Below are 14,966 nucleotides of genomic sequence, written 5' to 3' on the forward strand. Positions count from 1 at the left end.
TCACAAAAACTGTGTTTCACATAATTGTGTGACAAATGAAAGTTATGTGCAAAAAGGCCAAATAACTTATTTTCTTGTTAGTCAGACAAGCTTTCAAGCTAACATAAAGTTCTTCTTTAGGTTCTTAGCCACATAGCTTGTCTTTCTTACCAACACAAGTTGGTCCAATAAAAGATACAGAATCATCCATCTTCTCTCCCTAATATCCTGGGACCAACAGGGTTTCTTTTTAGTGTCATACCTATATTGACCAAAAGGTGGCAGTAAACATTTAACTTTTACTGTGATTATACAATGAGCAGTCCCTTGGCACCTTAGAGACTAACAAATATATTTGCTTTCATTGGTAAAACCCACTTCATCAGATGTGATTGTATAGTTCAACTCTTATTTGAAGTAGAATGTATAGTTAACAATTGGCTATCAGAGAAAATTCTCTAGCCAACCTAAAAATTCTGGTGAAAAGGCTCCTCTGATATTCAAACATGTAATTAACATCCTTAACCAGTGCACTTTAAAATATATGGCAATAAAGAGATTAAATACAGGGATAACTATAAAATGAAAACATCTTTTACCAGTTTGTTTACATACAACAGTTTGCTAAGGACCCGTACATAGAAAAACACACTTTGGCATTCATGATAATTTAATCTGTCCACATCAGCAAACATGCCAGCAATTTCCTCACTTCTTTCTTGTTGGCTTTCCATTCCATGCATTCTGATGTCATTGTTCCATTTATCTCCAAGCCCCAGTCACGTGAAACTTGGTACAAGCTTCCCACTGTATCCTTTCACACAGTTTTCATGCAAAGAACTTTGCCCCCCATGAAACTATGGCTCAGACAATGCTTAATATTACAGGGCATCACACTGCAGATCAGTTTAATGGAAGAAAAAATGCCAAGTAGGTGCTGACAGGGAAAACAGTGCTTTGTTTATATTGACAGAGATTGACCTCAGACATGGTGATGTGGACTACCTTGTTTGCAGACTACTACCTAATGATAAGAATGTTTGATTTCCCTTTCATACCCTTTGGACAGTAAACAGTGTCATGTAGTTTGATCTTAAGACTCAGCCAATGCCTGGAAAAGCAGTTTGTGGATTCCTTTGGAAGACGCTGCAGTTTAAATAGGAAAATAAGGCTTTTACATTCATGTTTTGACATTAGGGGTACGTCTAAACTACATGGCTCCGTCGACGGAGCCACGTAGATTTGTTTTTTTGGCAAAGGCAAATGAAGCCGCGATTTAAATGATCGCGGCTTCATTTAAATTTACATGGCTGCCGCGCTGAGCCCACAAACAGCTGAACAGCTGTTTGTGGGCTCAGCGCGCTAGTCTGGACGCTCTCGAAAGCTCTCGAAAGCTCATGATACCTTCTACATGTTTTGTTAGTCCTTAAAGTGCTACGGACTATTGGTTGTTTTTTAAAAAATTTTTAATAATATAGTTATACTTTATGCTGATTGTGGAGCAGATTCTTGACTGGCATAAGCTACAACAGAGCTATGTTGAGTCCTTCAGGTTGAGGATCTGGTCTCCAGCAATCTCTCAAAGGTGAGTAGCCTGCTGTATAAAATAGAACAAAGAGCTGCTTCTGAAACAAAATGAAAACTTTTTTGAACTCAGCCTTTCAGAGAGTAAGCAATTTTCTAGCCACAGTTTGGGATATTTCAAGTCAGAAACATCCACAGAAGCCCCATTCTTTACTACAGCAAGAAGCTATACACTTAGAGTAGGGAGCTGATAAGTATCTACCTGTACAATTATTTTTGCTGGATTTTTACATCAGAACAGAGGCCCTGTTCTTCACCAAAGATACCTCATAAATACTGCAGTCTTTATCACTACACATGCCAACCCATTTTGCTATTGTTGTAATTCATCTCTCTCCTGAATTATGGATGATATGTTCAAAGGAAAGACAGCCAAACTACACTTATGAAAACTAAAATCTGCTTATGATTTTGGGAAGTTTTTCTTCATTATTTCCATGAGAGTGCCTGTGTAAATGTCATTACATCTAATGGCTAAGCAAGTTAGTAGTGACCTAGATAGATAGGGACAGCCCGTGAATCAGCAAGTGAAAAGTGCATACATAATCAATTAATTCTTTCAAGCTTCACCGGCTAATTCCTGCATGGATAGCGTATTTGCTACTGCACTGCTCATGTACTGTAATAATTACTGCTTTTCTTTCACTAAACGGACTGAATCAGGCCCAGTATAATCCACACGAGAGATGTGAACATTCAGTGACTGGAATTTTTCCTATTTAATAAGTATCGTTAGCTTTTTACTTTAATTGAATTTCCAGAGCATCTTACTTGGGCTGCTAAATCTCATCAAACAAAATGCCAGAAAGGTGGCTGAAACTCCTTGAGCCTAACAGCAACCTTAAAGCAACGGAAGAGTCTACAGGGAAGGGTAATAAAGTTGGGAACCCTAGACATGACTGCATCTTTAAAAACAGATGAACAAAATCTTGTTTTCTTGCTGTTTGCTGTGTTTACATAACTTCAAAACTGCCAGCTCGTTCTTTTTAAACTGAAAGCTGCAACCTATGGACGGCCTCACAGCTTGCAGCTCCTGGTATTACACCGGAAGTATGGATTGTATCCTAGGAGTGACTTTTTGTTGTATGTATGGGGATGAGAATTATTTGTTACAATCTGAGGATACAGTCACTGTTGTTATTTTTGATAGTATTTTCCTAAAAGACATTTAGAAGAGAATTTTCAAAAGTGTTCTACGTTGGCTTAAGCTGACTGCCATTGAAGTCACTTAACTCCCAACAGGAGCAGCATTAGGCCAACATTGGGGCTTCTGAACAACCCTCTTTCCCCGCATGCACTCCATGATATATTTGTTCCTGTGTACTGTGGTGAAAGCTTTCAGAAACACAAACTGGTTACTGTATCCAAAATCTCCCCTTCTCTACAAGGATCCTTCCAGCCTATGGCAAACAGACTTGCCAAGCTGAAAACCAAGAGATCTGTGGGACAAGCATGCATAACCTGGAAGGTCAGGTTAAGGAACTCAACTCCAGCTACATAAAATACATAGCTGGAGTCAGCTTACCTTAAGCCGAACTTGGCACCATCTTCACAGAGGGAGGCCAACGGAAGCAAATGCTCCCGTCGTGTACAGACGTGGCCTTAGTCTCATGGAGAGACTGCTCACTCTGCCTTCCTTCTTGAAAATACTCTTGTCTCTTTTTGCTCCACCAGCCAGTCCTTCTCCCACCTGGAGCATGCCAATCATTGTTATCATCCATCCGCCATTGTTCTACAGCCAACAGTTTTCACTCTGGTCTGCCCTTTTTCCCCTCCCTCTGCAGTGTCAGTCTTTTCACTATTTATTATGTGGGCGCTTGGTCATGGGGCAACTGCCCGACCAGCTCAGTCAGCACTGCTGCTCAAGCCATGTGCTGACTGTGTCAGACTGTGAAAATTCCCTTTGGAAAGTGAGTCCCTGGTCCAATGGGCAAGTCTTCTTAAATAGAAACAAAAGACATGTCAAATGTGATTCTCTGGATATTAATAGTTCTTGGAAAACTCAACCTCTTAACTCCTTCTGTCCTTGTGTATTCTCTTCAGAGAAATTGCATTAAAGTGGCCTGAATTTAGATTTTGTTTTTACCTAATGCAGAAGAGTGTGATGAAACAAATACAAATGCATTTTATTACAAATGATGTTTAGAATCAAGTTGACACAGACTATTTTATAACAGCAAAAGGATATTTAGGAATATAAATTTTAAGAAAGCTAAGCACCATTGGGGAGACAGTTTCTGCTCTGGATGTGCTACCTTGTTCTTGAGGATTCATTATTTATGGTCTTATTTTTGTAGCTATTTTAAGCAATATTGTTGGAAACTGGCTGTGAAGCAAAAACAGTTGTATTCTTGTCAGTCATATTACATTCCAATAATTGACTTCAACTACTCTCCAGAGGCTGAGAGGACTGAGTGAAGAGAAGGATTTGTAGGAAATTGGCTTTCACATTAAACAATATGCTAATTCCATAAAATCCCAGCAGCTCAAAGTCTCTCCTTTTTGTGCTTATAACTGTTCTGCATTGTAACAGGGATAATTCTGTTTGCACCTGCTATTTTTTCTACCAAACATTAACTGAAAACAAAAGTCTCAGTAACTCAGTCATACTCACAAGACTCTTTCCAAAGGAAGAGACAGTCATACAACAGAAAGGCATCCCCCCTCATCACACCAAATATTTTCAGTATTATCTGATTTTCTAGTAAAATAAGCCATGTGCTTTTGCATGGCCCACATTCCCCTAGAGAGCATAGTCACCTGAAGGAATGAAGTAGAAAATTTATTTTCACTTATTTCTCACCTTATCACTATCCCAGGAAATGATATTTCTGTTAACAGCACTTCTGGGCACTGATGACAAGATGGGACCCAAATCAAGAACAATCGGTCAAAAATCTAAGCGACCTTAGATATTTTGATAACTGAGGTCCAGAGTCCATCAGCCATGCTCACATTGAGCAGTCCCCTGAAATCAAGGCAACTACACATTGCAATCAGTGGGACTACTCAAGGAGCAAGGTACTGCTCAGCATGAGTGGGAATGCAGACTATGGCCCCTTAGACAGTAGGAATTAATTATACTCACTCAACTATTTCATCAGCTACACTTTAAAATACAAACTATAAATAATTTCATGTGATGTTACATGGAGATTGAGGACTTAGAGACCAGTCTATAAAGTAATAAAGCTAGCAAAGGGCAAAAAGCACATTGTAAAGGTTGGAGAAAGCTCCAATTAAAAGCCTAAGAAGAGGCACTGACAGCAGTGGTTAAAATTTCAGACCGTTACACGCGCTGCCCTCTGATCTTAATGGCAGCTGAGTTACTAAACCTAGGCATAATGATTTGAAAAAAAACACCCTTCTCCCTTAGGTATTTTACACTGTTTGATACCTTTCCCAGAGGCTAACTTCCAGGGACACGGATATTAGAGAGTATTTTGAGATGTCTATATTATAAGACACTTCTTAAATGAGATTGCATTGTATTTCTATCAGCTGCTCTATTGCAATCTCTCTCTCAAATTCCCTTTTCAATCTAAGATCTGAACTGGGACTTAGAGCTCACACAATCTAATTTCCTGTAACCTTGTGTTGCTTACTTGGGTTCCGAGGAGATCAATACCACCTCATGGAGTATTAATTTACTCCCACTAACAATACTTTTCATCAATACATCTCAAATTGTACATCATAATTACTGACTTGTGCATGAGGCACAGAGAGTTGACTTGCCCAGCATTACATGGAAAGTCAGTGGCAGAATCAGGAATAGAATCCAAGCATCTTAACCTTCAGCCCAGTGCTTATTGAACAGACCACTACTGCTCCTTGCAGCCAGAAGGATTCTAAAGCCAGTGTCAATACCCAATATGCCTGTTTCTCCCATAAATGTTACCCTCCTTTTGTTCTTGCCACCCCATATGCATACAAAGCTCTGAGACCATCCACAATCCCATCTTCCTCATTCATCTCCTTCAGACCCACCTCTGCTGCAGCATCTACACACAATTAGCCAGCAAAAATAGCTAATTAGTCGTTTAAAACAAGCTAACAAAAATCCCAATCTCCCAGCCTCTTTACTACACCATGCTATGCATTTGCCCTCACTGAGTAACAAAATGAATCTGTGCTATGACTGTTTTCTCTCTTCCAACTCTCTCCCTGCTGTCTTGTTTCCCAGCTGTAAATGTGACATTTAAGATAGCGCTAGAGTGTGACATGGCCATGCAGGGGCATGAGGCCTCACCCATTGCTGCTTTAGGACTTGGCTCTTGGTCCAGTGAAATGCTCCAGATATCTCTGAGGGTGAAAAGGGGCAAGAGAAGGAACATTGTCTCCACTGCAACACACCACTGCTGCCCTCACAAAAGCTAACCACACAGTGGGAAGTAAGGCACACACTTATAAAAATACTTCACTGCCATCAATTGTGACTCCAAGTCACGATGTGTCCCGGGCCTGTTCAGCTGCACACTACCCCTTACTTAGAGCCAAGTGTAAAACAACCCTCTCCAATCTCTTCCTTGTAAGTCTTGCTGTTTTGGGAAGCACCAACCACACCTCAGGAGGAAGGTAAGAATAACAATAAGTAGCAACAATGGGTTGATGTTTTGAAAAATTAAACCACTTTATACAGAAAGTGAGGGATAAAATAAAATACTGGATTATTTTTGGGTCCCTACCTTTCTCTTTTTCATCCTAAGTTCTCAAAACCCATGCTAATCAGGCAATGAACTTATCTGCTTCCTATGCTAGAGCAGCAGGTCTCAAGTGAACATTTTATTGGTCTGACCCGGGACAGCAGATACCCAGTTCCATACAAAAATTACTCCAGAACACTCTGCTCAGTTTCCCTAAAGGAGTTCAGAAAAACACCTCTTCTCTTTTCAACTCTCAAGCCCTATACTATACCCTTCAATCTACCAAGCTTATGCACTTACCCTGAAATACTCACCCCATATTCATAAATTGCCACTACAGCCTTTTTGCCTTTGTAAAATGACCCTATTTCTCTCTCACTGATGGAAGAACATGGAAACTCACAGCTTGTTTCTTGGGCCCATATTCTTTCCCTGCTTCCCTCAATAACTCCTGTAAATTCAAGGATAACATTCCTCGATATTTTATGTAATGGTCTTCTAGTGTGCCTCAGTTATGAGGAAAGGGAGGTCCTAGGCAGGAAGTATAATCCAAATACTGTAATAAGTTTGATGAGCGGGAAAGCCCCCTGGTTGCAAATAAAGGCAACACATAGTGAGGCTGCACAGTTTAGAGGACAGACCACAAGTCTGGAAGGAAGCAAACCTGGGTTCTATTCCTGGCTCTGTCACTGACCAGCTGTGTGATCTCAGGTTAGTCATTTCACCTCTTTGTGGCACTGGTTCTTCTCTCACCTTGGGTGCGCCTCATACAGATTGCAAGTGGTTTGGAGCAGGGACTCTTTGTTTATACAGTGCAGTGCTTAGCACGACAAGGTCCTAATCTTGGCTGGGCTCTGTAAGTGCTACCATAGTATCACAGTCTATAAAGCAGGCTGAAGGAAACAGTACAGTTTTAAGAGTGAAAAATATATAATTCCTTTATATATATATATATCACATATATATATCACTAGGTGACAAAGAAAAAGAGAGGGGACAGCATTTGTACGAACACAAATTTACTCATCACTCAGCTGTTACCTGCTTCTTGTTTAATATTAAAATTTCAGTTAAGTGCTAAGCCTCCAGGAGATGAACTCAGCTATTTGTGATCTCTCCTCTGTTCAGCATGCAGACTCAGCTGAGGAGGAGATGAATACACATTACCCCTTGCCTCTGTAAATTAGAAAGTGCTGGGCAAATGCCAAAAGTTATTTAAGAGAATAAAGGACTGAGTCAACGGGTCACAATGACCATTACATGTGTACTTATCTTAATTCCCTACCTCATGTCCTCTGTCTTGCACAGGACATGATTCACTGTCTGCTTCTGAGAACGACCCAGATTCATCACTGGAGTTTGTTCCATAGGATGGCTCACATTTAATCTGGGGTCTGACTTGGTTGTACATTCCATCTCCCATCATGCCTGGCTCCTGATGTTCAGGGGCCAGGAATCGAGCTCCTTGGGAACAGGGGGAAGATGAAAACTCACACAGAGGGAGGCTACAGGGAGAACCAACACTGCCATCCTCTGCATATGAGTAGGAGGAACATGAGCTAGAGGTCCTGGTTCTGGTTTCCAGAGGAGGCGAGCGAGGGCAAACTTTAATTGGCACCGGGCAGCTGGTGTTGGGCCGCATCCTTCCTGGCAAGTGATCAGCTGTCAGTCCACTGTGGGAATAGGTCTGTGAACTGGGAAGGGACTGGCTGCCTCCAGCCCACAGACCCTTTGGCACAGTCTCAGTGAGGTCTTTGTCCAAGCTGCTCACACCAGAATATGAATGCACCGAAGTGTTTACTTGGTCACAAGCATTTGAAGAGAATATAACACTCCTCCTATCCAGTTCACCTTCCTGCTTATACAGTGTTTCAAAACCAGGTCCTCTGAGAGGCGATCCCATAGTGAAATTGGAAGCATCCTTCTGAACGGCATGGGACTGTCCATAATTCCCTGTGAAAGGGCTGTAGTCAGTTTTCTGGTCACCCTGAGTTGTCCCTTTGTCAAAAGGGCATGCTGGGCTCCTGGCAAAGTGCTGTTGGGAAGTACTGGGGAAGCCAACCAAATCTATGCTTTTTGTTCTGTTGAAGAAAGACCTTAGGCAGGAAGGAGAGGACATACTTTTAGACCTATCAACACAAGTGGGGCTTGGCTGTTTCCGGTCCATTTCAACATCCCCTTCTTTATCCCTGACATCAGGTTCATCTCCAGACAGACAAAGCGTTATGCTTTCTTCATCATTTTCCTCATTCTGAGGCTCACTTTTGATCTGGCCCACAGCAAGTCCTGATTTGAGGCCATTTCCAGAACCCTCTTCACTGAATGTGCTTGCAAAACCTGAGGTACTGATGAGTGATGTGTTGCAGATATTCTTGGTACAAGCAAGCTGATATTTCTTATATCTCGGGTACCGTGTTACCGCGTCTTTGTCCAAACCGTCCTTGCTATTTCTCAGCATGTCAGAATCAGGCAGCATCCCTTCTTCCTTGTCTGCTCCAGAACTAGTGGATTCAAAGTTAAAGGGTTCTTGAGGCATTCTGTCCCTTGGGCAAGATATTTTTGAAGTCTCCGATTCCATAGTTTCCTCCTCTTCACCATCAATGTTCTCTTCATGGTGCATTCTCTGACAGGTGGTATCCTTTTTGCACAGGAATAAGCCATCTTCATCATTCAGCAGCTGAGTCTGAAGGAAGCTGAAGCAGGAGTCCTCCAGGTTGTGCATGCGCAGGAATTCAGCACAGTGGATGACCTCCTGTATGTTTTCTCTGCTGAGTAACAGCTTAGCAGTGTAGGCAAACTGTAACAACGGACCAAATCCCCTGGCAGTGACCTGCAAAAACAAAACAAAACAGGAAAATTGACAGTGTTATCATCAGCACAGCTATTGTCCCAAACTTTTCAAGTGTAGTTAGATAACCTGACAGCTCTAATATCCATAAATAAATACTCTAACGTACCAGTTAATCTTTCATCAGGTCAGCAATGATGCTACTTCCAATAATTAATGCTGCCTGCTTGGTGTTGCTTTTACACCTCATATTACAAGCTGAACTAAACATTACATAGACTGAGTGACTTAAAGAACTATGACCAAGGCATTTACACTGATAAAAATGTAAAAAATACACATTAGCATACACACTGTTAATCAGAATTAATAGTTCTCTGTAAACATGATGCGTTGCAATAAGACAGTACAAATTAGAGTATATTTCTTCTAATTCTGATGCAGAATGGGCTGGAGGATAAAGGTGTAACTTAAGTTTGAACAATGTTTACTGATTGTTATATGAAAATTCGGATGATAACTTTTCCCTCTAGTTTGAAGGCAACCAGGCTAAAGTTTCATCAAATCTATGCTAGCCATCATTTATCAAGTTACTATTTCATAAATAATGGAAGATTTTGAATTTGTACTGCTAATGAGTTCTCTTCAACCTAGGGATGCTAGCTATCAGGGAACTGAACAGTCATGTAACCGCATGATATCTTTGCAGTTACATGACTATTCAATAATCCCCGTGGGTGGGGCTGGCAGCAGCATAGGGTGCCAGGCAGGAGCTGGTCTGTAAGGGGAGCCAGTTTAAAAACCAGTGTCCTCACAGACTGGCTGCCTGCCACCATACACTGCTGCCTCTGACACAGAGGCAGGAGCTTGGGGTGGCAGCAGGCTCTGTCCGCAAGGGGTCTGAGCTCCCCACAGCGGCTGCTCCTCATCTCCTGGAGCAGCTTCTGTTTGTGATGGGCCCAAGCTCTGATAGAGGCAGCAGTGCGGGGGGGTGTGGTGGGGGAGAGTGGCACCACAGAGCCAGTGCTGGGGTTTTTAAGCTGGCTCCCCTCAAGACCAGCTCCTGTTTCCTCCCCATCCTTGCTCCCTCTGATACAGAGGCAGCAAGGGGGGGGATGCGAGTAGTTGACAAGATTAATCAATAAGCCTAGGCTTATCAGTTAATTGTCTAGTTGACTACTCATTGACATCCCTACCTCAATCAATAGAATTGCATTGTTTCTGGTTTCCATGAATACGAATTACAGCACATAGGGAATATATTTGCATTCATATTCAGATGCACTGCACTACACCCCAGATTAAAAAACATAGCAAGAGACCTAAAAAAGAGTCACCGTGGCTTAACCACCATGTAAAAGAAGCAGTGAGGGACAAAAAGGCATCTTTTACGAAGTGGAAGTCCAATCCTAGTGAGATAAATAGAAAGGAACATAAACACTGTCAAATCAAGTGTAAAAATGTAATAAGAAAAGCAAAAAAAGATGAGGAGTAAAATTAGTTCGGACTAAGGGCTTTAGTCCGAACTAACGCGTCCCGGAGCGCACTTCCTGGTTTGAATCAGCTGTGATTCGAACTAGCGCGCCGGCGAGATCATGTTAATGGAGCGCGGGATATTTAAATCCCCGCTTCATTAACTACTTCGATTGTCTCCATTTGCATCCCTAGTTCGAACTAGGGATGCAGTGTAGACATACCCTTACTGCCCCTGTACAAAACTATGGTACGCCCACATCTTGAATACTGTGTACAGATGTGGTCTCCTCACCTCAAAAAAGACATTTTGGCCTTGGAAAGGGTTCAGAAAAGGGCAACTAAAATGATTAGGGGTTTGGAACGGGTCCCATATGAGGAGAGGTTAAAGCGACTGGGACTTTTCAGTTTAGAAAAGAGGAGACTGAGGGGGGATATGATAGAGGTATATAAAATCATGAGTGGTGTGGAGAGGGCCGATAAAGAAAAGTTATTAGTTCCCTAAATAGAAGAACTAGAGGACACCAAATGAAATTAATGGGGAGCAGTTTTAAAACTAATAAAAGAAAGTTCTTCACACAGCGTGTAGTCAACCTGTGGAACTCCTTGCCAGAGGAGTCAGCCACCCTAGGTTTGAGGCAGTAACCAAGCTCCTGAGCAGGGCTCAATTGGAAGCTATGTGGCTATGTAGCTTAGCAGGAACTTCCAGGTTGACTTTGTGAAGAAACAATTCCTTTTGTTTGTTTTACACATTAATTTAATTTGGTGACTCCTAATTCTTTTGTTATGAGAAGCAAATAACTTTTTTTATTTACTTTCTCTCACTAGTCATGAATTTTGTAGATCGCTATCATATCCCCTTGCTTAGTTGTCCCTCTTCCAAGCAGAAAAGTCCCAATCTTATTAATCCCTCCTCATATGGAAGCTGTTCCATATCCCTGAACATTTTTGTTACCCTTTTCAGTACCTTTCCCAAGTCCAATATATCTTTTTTCAGATAGCGTGACCACATATGCGCATAGTAGTCAAGATGCGGATGTACCATGGATTTCCATAGAGGTGATATGATATTTTCTGTCTTATTATGTATCCCCTTAATGATTCCCAATATTATGTTTGCTTTTTTGACTGCCGCTTCACATTGAATGGATGTTTTTGGAGAACTATCCACAATGATGCCAAGATCTCTTTCTTGAGTGGTAACAACTAATGTAGTCCCCATCATTTTATGCATATAGTTGGGATTATGTTTCCCAATGTACGTTACTTTGCATTTATCAGCATTGAATTTCATCTACCATTTTGTTGCCCAGTCACCCAATTTTGTTAAATTCCTTTGTAACTTTTTGCTCTGCTTTGGAATTAACTAGCTTGAGTAATTTTGTAGCATCTATTAATTTTGCCACTTTACTGATTACCCACTTCTTCAGATCATTTAAGAATATGTTGAATAAGATTGGTCCCAGTACAAACAGAAGGTGATTTAAATGTGCCATGTAGAAGCCATTTTTTCTTGATAAGCTACAAAATGAGTCTCTAAGAGGAGTAGATAAGGAGCAGTCAATTGTTTTTTGTGAAGGTCCACATTTCTGGTCAAGGTATTGTCAATGTCCACACTCCAGAGAAAACAAACAGACAATAATAAATAAAATAAACAACAATCACAATAATAAAATAATAATAATAATAATAATAATAATGATATAGTAAAAGATTTCAGGGTCTGTTCAAAAGCACCTGGTGGTTTGGATTTGGCTCATGATCTATCTATGAGTACACCATCAGTAAATGAGAGTGTATTTGAAATCGGAAGAGACTCCCTGGAATAAATAGCTTCTCATGATAGTTATCTTACATAACCACTAGGGGGAATGACTGCAAAACAAATTGAAGCACTCAGTGGTTCTACTACGTTTTCACCTGTGTTGTTTGCTACAGTGTAGATAGTCTAAAAAAACCTTGCAACTGATTTATTCCACAATACAGCTATCTTCCAGGGTGACTTGATCTTTCAGTCCTAATAACGCCAGATGATAAATACAGAATTCAGGACAGCTGGTACCTCTGTTTCATGCAGAGAATGTCAAAAGCAGAGCTCTAGCCATGCAAAGGAGAAAATATGGAAGACACTTCTTTAAGATACCGGTATATAAAAAAACTCTGAATGAAGGGCAGATGAGAGAGACAGTCAGGCCCACACCTTGAATTATTTTTAATCGTACATGGAAATTTGTGTAACTCATCACTCTCCTAATTCATTTACAGACACAGAGGTAAAATTACCAGTAACACACTGAAAGGATAATATTTTCAGCTCTAATAGATGGCTCCAGGGAGGCGTTTCTGACATGTTTCAGTTCAGAGCTAATGTTTTAACTATTCAAACAAACTTTGATAATAAATGCATGCAACCACTTGCTGGTAAGTGTTAAAATTAGCAGAATCCCAGTAGCCTGAAGCGGACTAAATATTGATTTGGCTTCTACTGTGGTTCTACCTTCTTATTGCCTTTGGAACTGTTTGTAATTAATTCACCGTGATAAGAATGCACATATTTAGGCATTGGAATATGATTATACACATTGTACAGTTTGAAAAGGAAGGTTTAAAAGCTGCATATATTACAGCCACCCATGCACTTCAATTCCATCAGATTGGTTTTTATAGCAGGAATGGTCTTTTAAAAAGATCATGCTATAGATGTGTCAATTAGTGAAATGAAGGTAATGTGTTTTACTAACAGAATTGGGTTTAGTAACCCAAAATAATGTTCTTTGTTTATACATTGGAAAAACTCTGGGCAGATGGAAAAAATGCTATTCACATATCAAAAACCACAACCAGAAAGTTCAGTTTGTGGGAACCTGTATGGAGCATCCTCTCCAAACTGATAAGTCAGGCCACTACAGCACTAGCCTCTTATCATACAGCTCTTCCAAATACCCACTTCTATAAAATTAACCACAACAATCAGTAGATAGTAGGAAAAAATTTGCGTGTACAAAACCACAACCTAGGCAACAAACAAGCGCTGGAACAATATATGCATGCCAGTTCTCTGACTGTATGCTACAGCCCTTTCTTATACCCTTTGCTGTATTTTTGATTGTCAGCTAGACTTTGTCCTCATGTATATTTTAAATGTGCCTACCACACCTTTATCGCATCCTAAGTAAATGAAGAATTTTATTCTGTTTTTCTTGTGTAATCCCCTGGCCTGTAGATTTTAAATAGCTCATGCTGTGTCCCAGCCACATCGGCTACCTAACTGTGATCGGTCGGTCTACAGAGTCTGGCTCTTTAGCTCAAGTTTCAGACATTCCCTTTTTAGGCTCATGAGGTCTCTGGTTCAGCTCCTGAGTTGGCCACGATGGCAGTTGTCATGCTTGCTCTCAACAATAGACATTTAATGTGGAACTCTTAGTCAATTTTGTTTATGTAGCAACACGAGGCCTGGCTAGTGGTGGAATGGAGGAATCTGATGCTGATCATGACTAGCACACTGTAGAATGAGGAGGTAATTATCAAGAGAATGTGAGATTATAAGGCCATAAGGGACTACTGTGGTCATCTAGTCTGGCTTTCTGTGTAATACCAAATCCATGGGCCATTTTGGTGAATTACACAGTCATAGGATTTTAAACATCAAATTTCATTATTTCAGCTATTTAAATCTAAAATTTCAATGTATTGTAATTGCAGGAGTTCAGACCCTAAAAAGGAGTTGTGGGGAGCTGCAAGATTATTGTAGGGGAGTTGTAGTACTGCTACCCTTATTTCTGCACTGTTGCTGGTGGTGGACTTGCCTTCAGAGCTGGGCAACCAGTGTGAGAGCTGCTGGCTGGGATCCCAGCTCTGAAGTAAGGATGTTAAATATTGAGTAATTTACTAGTTGAGTAGTTGATGGAATTTCCATCAACTACTTGAATAGTCGATAGGCACTTCCGCATTCCTCCTTTGAAATGGGGCTCTTGTACATTTCAAAGGAGGAATGCGGAACTCTGCATCCAGCCCAGGGCCAGTGGGAAGTCCCGTTGACTCCAGGCTCCACGCCGTGTGCCAGTTTTGAAATGTTCAAGAATCCCCAGCTAACCCTGGGCTCCGCGTGGTATTTCAAAGGTGAAGTGCCCTCATGGAGCCTAGGATCAGCAGGAAACTCAGAGTCTCCCGACGACCCTGGACTCCATGCTGTGCTGCCACTTTGAAATGCCGTGACCCTGGGCTCTGCACAAATGCTATGATGGACTCCGAATCAGCTGGGGAATCCCCAGCTGACCCCGGGCTTCACGCCATGGCGGTGTTTCAAAGTGGCAGCGCCACACAGCTGAACCTGGGATCAGCTGGGCAGCACTGCCCCTTTGAAACACTGCCACAGTGCCCAGGTACAGGCTCTGTGCAGTGCTGCCGATTGGAAGTACCCTCTCTTCCTCCCCCCCTTTGCTGCCTCTATCTGATAGACTAGTTGACTCGACTATCCGATAAGTATTTGCTTATTG

General features: G+C 41.3%; 1 protein-coding gene across 8 annotated transcripts in view; it reads right to left on the reverse strand.

The window, feature by feature from the left end:
• The window catches only part of BACH2 (BACH transcriptional regulator 2), a 257,457-nt gene that overhangs the window by 12,136 nt on the left and 230,355 nt on the right, over nucleotides 1-14,966 (reverse strand). For all 8 annotated transcript variants that reach the window (XM_014578684.4, XM_075923895.2, XM_006133289.5 and 5 more), the window contains one exon: nucleotides 7,495-9,039. In XM_014578684.4, coding sequence (XP_014434170.2) covers nucleotides 7,495-9,039 — 1,545 coding nt within the window. The remainder of the gene's footprint in view (nucleotides 1-7,494; nucleotides 9,040-14,966) is intronic.

The sequence above is a fragment of the Pelodiscus sinensis genome, chromosome 3, assembly GCF_052426305.1.
Source record: "Pelodiscus sinensis isolate ZL-2025 chromosome 3, ASM5242630v1, whole genome shotgun sequence".
In the NCBI taxonomy this organism is placed as follows: domain Eukaryota; kingdom Metazoa; phylum Chordata; order Testudines; family Trionychidae; genus Pelodiscus; species Pelodiscus sinensis.